Source organism: Silene latifolia, chromosome 10 (assembly GCF_048544455.1).
Source record: "Silene latifolia isolate original U9 population chromosome 10, ASM4854445v1, whole genome shotgun sequence".
NCBI lineage: Eukaryota > Viridiplantae > Streptophyta > Magnoliopsida > Caryophyllales > Caryophyllaceae > Silene > Silene latifolia.
In genome coordinates, this window is record NC_133535.1 from 161,366,547 (window position 1) to 161,374,370 (window position 7,824).

The following is a 7,824-nucleotide window of genomic DNA, read 5'->3' on the forward strand; positions in this document are numbered from 1 at the left end:
ACAGCTGGAGGTCATAGGCTTGTGACTAGTCACAACTCCGTTTTATTTTAACATGGTTTAAATCGGTTTTGAGGCGTGACCGCCACAAGTAAGAATTTGTGTTGATTGGGGAGGATAGAGCGAATGCAAATTAGGAAGTTAAGTAAATGCGTTTACTAATTTGTGGAATTGGCAATTTGGTGTCTATATAGTTTAGCTCCCGTGTAATATATGCACGATATATATAGAGTTTTACTTTTTTAAGTGTATTATATTTATGAAATTTAAATTAAGTAAAACATTTTTTTTTAACATTTCTCATCGTTATATATTGATTTGAAAAATCAAAGTCAAAATCGTATTAATCATGAAATGAGTATTTCAATGAAAGTTTTTTCCTATTACAGAGAGATTAATGATGTTATTTTATAAAATTTTACTGATAATATATTTTTAGCCACAACTTTTTATCATACAAAATCAATGAATTTATTTTTTCGTATATTTTTAACAAAAAAAGGAATTCATTTTTATATCATAAAAAGATTGGAGATAATTTTGTGTAGAATGTAAAATACTAAATGACATAATATATAAATTTGAAAGACTATGTGTATTATAACCCACCATACTTGCAGAATACGCTAAAAATAACTAAAGTTTATTTTAGGAAATATATTTAGGCGGGAAAATTTGGATTTCTGTCTATTCACTGGATTTTGGGCTTAAGTAATTAGGCAAGTTTAAGCACACGTCTACAACCAAGTACAAGGAATAGCAGACGCGGGAATTTCTGTACGGAAATATCGCGCAAACTAGTTCTCCATATTATATATACATAAGCAACAATCCTAAAACCCTCACTAAGTCACTAGCTCCTCAACCAAATCAATTGTTATCTTGTTCGCGGATTTTAATCAATCAAAAATTTTGGTATGTTTCCCAATTTTCTCTTTAGTTTCTTGATTATCAATTAATTAGTTAATTTAATTGTTCTTTCAGTTACGGTTCTCGGTTTTAATTGTTCAGTTAGGGTTTCGTGATTAAGCTCATAATAATCTAGGATTTTCTGTAATTATTAATTATTCAGCTGGGTTTTGTAGATTATTAATAATTGAATTAGTATTTCTTGATTTAGCTTGTTCAAAGGGATGGTGACCTTTGGTTGAGTATGGTGACCCGATAGGTGGCACTCTCTCATTGGCTGGAAAATGGAAAATGATTGAGTTGGTGACCTAGGTCGTGACCTTTTGCTTGAGAGGGTAAAAGTGAGTCAAGATAATTAAAGTGTGATTAAAAGGAAAAATATTGGTGATTTCATTAACTCGACCTTTTGCTTGTGGATGGTCTTAGACCATCCCCAAGCAAAAGGTCGACTTAATCGGGTCAATCAGAATTTTTACTCTTAATCACTCCTTATTAACTTGACCCATTTTCACCCTGTCAAATAGAAGGTCACGACTTGGGTCAATTAATCCAATTATTTTTCACTTTCATCATTTCCAATCATTTACCACATTTTCTACCCCACTAAAATATCTCTCTTACTTTTTCAATTATTATTTACTAACTAAATATACACAAGTTATTTTCGTATTTTTCATAAAACAAAAGTAGTTCAATATGTTAAATATTAATTTAATGGGGTACACTACTGGAAAAAATTATTAAATAACAATGTTAAAATTTTAAAATTGAAAAGACGATTTCATTGACAACAAAAAAAAACCGCATACATAATTAAAAAAAATAAACGCATACATAATTAAAAAGAAAAAAAAAGCATACATAATTAAAAAGAAAAAAAAAGCAAACATGATTTGAAAAAACATAAAATACTATTTGCATACTGTAGATTTAGTTTTCTTTTTTTTTTTTAATTATGTTTTAATGTTGTAACCAATTACAATTTGCCAAATAAAAGGTCAATCCTTAGATCAATTTGAGCAAGTGAAGGTCATCAATTGACCTCTTCTCACCTTTTCAACTCTTATATCACCATAATATTTAGTTTAATATTGAATTAAAATGACTTTCCACAAATTGACCCTCAATTGACGTTCACTTGCTCAAATTAGGTAAGTTTGGGGTGGTTTTAGTAATAAGGTAAGTTTAAGCACAAGTCTAGCTACAACCAAAGGACAAGGAATAGCGTGGGGTCCAAAGTAAATTAGACGCGGGAATTTCTGTACGGAAACATCGCGCAAATTAGTGCTCCATATATATACTCATATACATAAGCAACAATCCTGAAACCCTCACTAAGTCACTAGCTCCTCAACCAAATCAATTGTTATCTTGTTCGCGGATTTTAATCAATCAAAAATTTTGGTATGTCTCGCAATTTTCTCTTTAGTTTCTTGATTATTAATTAATTAGTTAATTTAATTGTTCTTTCAGTTACGGTTTCTCGGTTTTAATTGTTCAGTTAGGGTTTCGTGATTAAGCTCATAATAATCTAGGATTTTCTGTAATTATTAATTATTCAGCTGGATTTTGTAGATTATTAATAATTCAGTAAGTATTTCTTGATTTAGCTTATACTCCCTCAGCCCCGGTCTTTTGTTGTCCTTTTCCATATTGGGGTGTCTCCGACTCTCCGTCAATGGTTGTTTTTTCTATTTTAAGAATGAACTTGATGAACAATTCGATCATTCGCACTCAATTTGTTCCACTTGTCACTTAGTAATTGGTCACTTCCTCTTCCCTTGGTCTTTGTGCCAAAATCGAAGGACCAACAAATGACCGGGAAGGAGGGAGTAATAATCTAGGTTTTGTGTAATTTGAATTCAGATAACTTTCTCAATTGAATACGATGGTGAGGAAGAAGATTAAGCTGAGTCCTTTTCATCGATTTGGAGTAGTTTACCCTGTACCGCGCAATACTACTTACTGGTACGTGGCCAAACGTATGGCTAAGAAGATATCGGTTTCGCATCAACACTTGATGGTCTGTTCAATTCCACTCGTCTGTTTATATTTTTTCGTTTGCTGTCGGTTTTTGGAAAAAAAATGAACACACTGGCTACTAGTACTTATGCAGCTGTTTAATTTTCACAGGGTAGCCCTGCTCGTTACGTACGCCTCCTAAAAGCTGATTATTGGAGTGTTACGGGGATAATGTTCAAGATCACTTTTCGTGTTAAAAGAGCAGACGGTTTCAGTGTCGCCTACATTGCTCAAGTCTGGAATAATATCTGTAAAAGGCCCATTAAAGTCATAACTTTTGACAAAGTTCCTGGCTCAGGTTTCTTGCAATTTAGTGGTCTTGATTCGCTTGATTACTGTTGTTCTTAAGCCTTTGATATTTGTTGCTTGTAGAGAGGAAACCGAAAGATTGGGAGATTGATGGCAGCAACAATTCTGATAAGAAGATATCTACCAAGAAAATGGGGAAGAAGGGACTTGATCTTTTCAAGGGGTTAAGCTCATCAGTTGCAATGACTAGTTCTGAATTAGATTGTCGGTAAGTTACATGTCTTTCGGTTTTCCAAGAAAGATCAATAAAGTTTACCTCCCATTGATTACTCACCGTGCTGTTTATTTTATCAGAAACGATTCTGGCAAGCTTCGAACCCGTGCCTTCTACGTTTTGCTGTATGTGATTTACTTAAAAGTCGTGCTATTCATACCTTCTACGAATAAATAAAGTCCAAGTTATATTTTTCAGTTCTTTGGAGTGAATTTAAGTATTAATTTGTCAATTTAACCTTGAAGGAAGCAAATCAGGAGCCAGCGGAGCTGGAATTATTCCAGGGTTAGTAATGTTTTAACATTCTAATAATTATGCCATATATCTTATTTAATCTAGTATCCTTATTTTTTTCCACCTTCTATCAGGCGAGGAAGTGTGCTTCTACCATATGGCAAGGGCTTTCGGAATCTGTAAGTATTTTTTGACGCACATCTATTATCTTCTTAAACACTTGGGAAACCTTCATGAGTATATTGGATGTTCTGGCCTATTTTCTGCCTTATCCTCTCCATTTTCTATTTTCTATACGGGACAATCTAGTGACCGTCTTGCTATGTTTATTGATTGCAATGTCTTGTTTATATATGGACTAGAAAACATGGAGAGATTTTCAGGGAAAATATGATATGGTTTTGCTTTGACTCCATTAAGATTGCTTTATGTTAGAATAGTTGGTCAGGCTACCCGCCCTTCGTCTGCAGGGGATGAGCGACTGCTAAACTAGTCGTCTAATATCAAGACCTTTTTCTTTTTTTTCTATCTATGTTAAATCTACTTGTGTAGACCCTATTCTCTTGCTGTCTTGCATACTATGCCCAATTGATCATTTAAGATTCAGTGTGGACTAATTCTGGTACGCCGGCTAAAGAGCACATTGGTTGTGAGTCGGAAAAGATGGGTGGTCGAAGGAGGTTGTTGGTCGTAGTTTTTTTGGGGAGTGAGTTGGTAATTGGAAGTTGGTTGTATGTGAATGTGCTCCATCCTAATTTGGGAGAACGCGAGGCGATGGCTGGTGTGGCAGTGGTTAGACACGGGTGAAGATGCTCGACTGAGGTCAGATGTGAACTTGGTAGTGAATATGACTGGTGGTTGTTGCAAAATGTGGTCAGTTAGAAGGTATTCTCTGTTTTGGAACTAGACTAGACTTAGCATGTAAGAGTAGATTGCGAATGTTGTAGATGTGACAGCTGACCTTGTTACGGTGCTAATGAGAGATGCACGACTTTAAGTTTTGATACTTTAGATAAGAAGAAAAAAATTAAGTTGGTCTAGTTGTCTTTTTGCAACACCGTAACAAAGAAAGGAAAAGGCGGATGTTTGATTTTTTTCCCTAGCATTATATTTGTCATCAACACTACAAACCACAATTATGCAAGGATGATTTTGGTAATGTCTGATACGACTTGTTTTAAGAGAAACCTATTCTTGTGCTGAACTCGTATATGATGTCTTCAGGAGAAGATGATATTCCTGAGCGAGGCAGCTAAAAGATCCGAGAATGCAATTTGAACACGAGGTACATGTAAAGATTATTTACAATGATTTAATTATCTTTACATCTTCTATTTCATACGGTTAAAGCTCTCTTTATAGTTTATAACTTGGGCAATCCTTTTTCTGGTGTAGGTGGTAAGATATTCGGTGCTGAAGTTGGTCATGTAGACATTATCTACGAAGATTTCTATTTGTATTGGTTTATGTAAACCGGCGTGTCTGTATCATGCAGAAACATGCCTGTTCAGACCTTATGTATGTATCAGTTTGTGTAAACCGTTATGGGATCTATTTAGTTAATGGAATGGTACTTTGTGGTATTGAGTGATAATCCGTATGCATTAGATCTCCCACTCGCAAGATAGCGCTCCTATTTGTACTCTTGGCGACCCCTAAATAATAATCATTGGTGGATTTGTACAAGTTTGTTTCTGCAGCAAGCTTAGTTTGGTTGGATTCATTTGTGCTATTTAATTGTATTCTAGTTACTGCCTCGATATTAGCTAACTCGGTACGCAATGTAGGTCGAAGGTGGGTGATCTCTGTTCTGTGCTCATAGTTTAAACCAACTGCTTTGCAGGTAGTACTCTAAATCGGGAGTATGTCTGGAGATTTACGGCCTGACAAATGAAATTGACTCAAGTCTAATCGTATGAAGTAATTTACGGCTTGTGTTACTTGTATCTAGCTGTGGCAGTCGGGCCAGGTTTGGGTTTAGTCGAGCAACGTGGGGTCGTATTTGGTTCGGGTCATATCGGGTAAGCATACCCTTTCGGGTCGAGTCAAGTCCTCTTTGAGTTGGGCCACTTCGTTACTTTATCGCATTACTTCAATCTTTTACCAATAAATTTAGTTTTCAATACCAGTATTTGGGTTAATATTAAGCTTAATAAGTCTTATACAAATGATTAATAATCGTAGAGTTTTCGTTGAAACGAAAGGAGTCGTCTTAATTAATAGTACTGTTAATTGGTCCTATTTATACAAAGTGGCTTCTTCCATCAAACGTCATAACTCATACTCCGTACATGACTAGGTTTTGTGATGTTTTTTGATTGAGACGATGGGTTTGGATCGAGTAGTAGTGACGTATTGGAAAGATGAAAACTGTTCGACGTGTTAAGTTTTCTAAGCAAATTTTGCCTAGGAATTTTATCAAAAATGGATCCTTCGTTACTTTTCTCTCCATCTCTTCTCACAAAACATTCTATCTTATACTCTATATTTTAGTTCCATTTATTTAGCTTTTTATTTCCAAATAAATCTACAACCATCCGATCGTGCCCAGTTTTAATCCGAACCGTTGAGAAATAATTGACCTCCATTTCTTTAAGAAATGGAAAGGATCCTTACTCGAATTTTATACACGTAATTTCGGCCTTTTGGGTATTGTATTCCGTATAAAAGTAATGACTAACTAGTGTAGCGGTAAATATTGGCCTTTTAATTTTTACCGTATTACTTATAAATTTTAGATTTATATCTTATGAATTTTTTTAAAAAAATAATTAATCTTAAAACTAATCAAGAGACTTAAGTAGCTCCATGAAGTGTGTTTTTCATGAAAATATTTTAACTATCTGATCAAATTATTTTAATAATTTTTTTTTCCCGCCACGAAGTTAATAATAAGAGAGACGGTTTATGTGTATATAGATTAGTAGTACCGATTTTGTTTTATTTTTGTTAAAATATTACTCCCTCCTATTCTACATAAGTGTCTCATTGTCCATTTCCATCTATTCACAATAATGTCTCATTGTCTATTTTTGGTAAACTTTTATACTTATTTTAATACTTCACTCACAATAATACCCACAATATCTTCCCTCTCTCTAATTACCTCAACTCACCACAATACTTTACATTATTTAACTTATTTCCTTAATTCTCGTGACATCCCTACAATGCCACAATACTTTACATTATTTAACTCATTCCTTAACTCTCGTGTCATCCCTACAATGTGACACTTATCTGAAATAGGAGGGAGTATATTTTTAAATTTAATGATGAAAAGATTATTTTAAATGGAAAATTAGTTTAATAAATGAAAAACTAAGTTGTTTCCATATATAAGCTTGGACATTTTGAAGGGAAGACTTTAGAGAAATTTTGTTCGCTTAGTATAAGGAGGATGACTGTATGAGGATGTAAGATAATGGTCCGATTGCCCGTAAAGGTGTCTAATGGTTGTGAGTGAAATTTCAAAGTAGACTATGGTTCAAGCATTCCCAAGACTTCAAGAGCAATCTTTTGAAGTGTTTATGGTCTGAATTTATGGCTTCTAAACTTCGAGTCTGCTATCCTCTACCTGATAACATGTATTCCGAGGGTTTACTAAGTGCGCACTAAAGGTAGTGGGTGCGGATTCCCTCGTTAGTCGTCACAAAAAAAAAAGTCTGAACTATGAAAAATAAAAATAGAATCAACGCGGTAATCAAAACTTATATTTATTTACGTGATTATTTAGTCTTGTTTACGACCATCTTACCATCTTACCTTATATCCTCTCATATTTTTTATTTTCACCTTCTATGAGTTTCGGGTTTTAGATAAGATTATCATAGACAAAAATTGGGGTATAATCGTATTTGTGAAATTTCATGGGTAATATACGTAATACATTGAGTCTCCTTTGTGATGACTATATCTGTCACAAGTTTGTGACGGATTAAATATCAACCATATAGATAGATACGACAAAAATTAAAATACCTGAAAAATTATAAATAATTTATTTTATTTACTCATACAAATTTACTTGATCCATCACAAACTTATGACCGATATCACAAATGTTGGATACACGATCTATCCTAAAGTAGTTCTGAATAATTTGAATGGAGCTCCTCTCCTTAAACACGTCACATCAC

At 34.0% G+C, this 7,824-nt stretch overlaps 1 protein-coding gene across 3 annotated transcripts; it reads left to right on the forward strand.

Moving 5' to 3' along the window:
• The first annotated feature begins 706 nt into the window (after positions 1-706).
• Positions 707-5,276, forward strand: LOC141606762 (uncharacterized). Of its 3 annotated transcripts, none has more exons than XM_074426047.1 (9): positions 707-912; positions 2,773-2,929; positions 3,040-3,226; positions 3,301-3,445; positions 3,532-3,576; positions 3,697-3,736; positions 3,820-3,864; positions 4,910-4,970; positions 5,081-5,276. In XM_074426047.1, exons 2-8 carry the CDS (start codon positions 2,795-2,797, stop codon positions 4,961-4,963), a joined length of 651 nt encoding a protein of 216 aa, XP_074282148.1. In that variant the 5' UTR covers positions 707-912; positions 2,773-2,794; the 3' UTR covers positions 4,964-4,970; positions 5,081-5,276. The 3 variants fall into 3 exon arrangements, with proteins under 3 accessions (XP_074282148.1, XP_074282147.1, XP_074282149.1); XM_074426046.1 differs by lacking the exon at positions 707-912 and adding an exon at positions 2,152-2,310; XM_074426048.1 differs by lacking the exons at positions 707-912; positions 2,773-2,929 and adding an exon at positions 2,233-2,310.
• Positions 5,277-7,824: the final 2,548 nt, after the last annotated feature.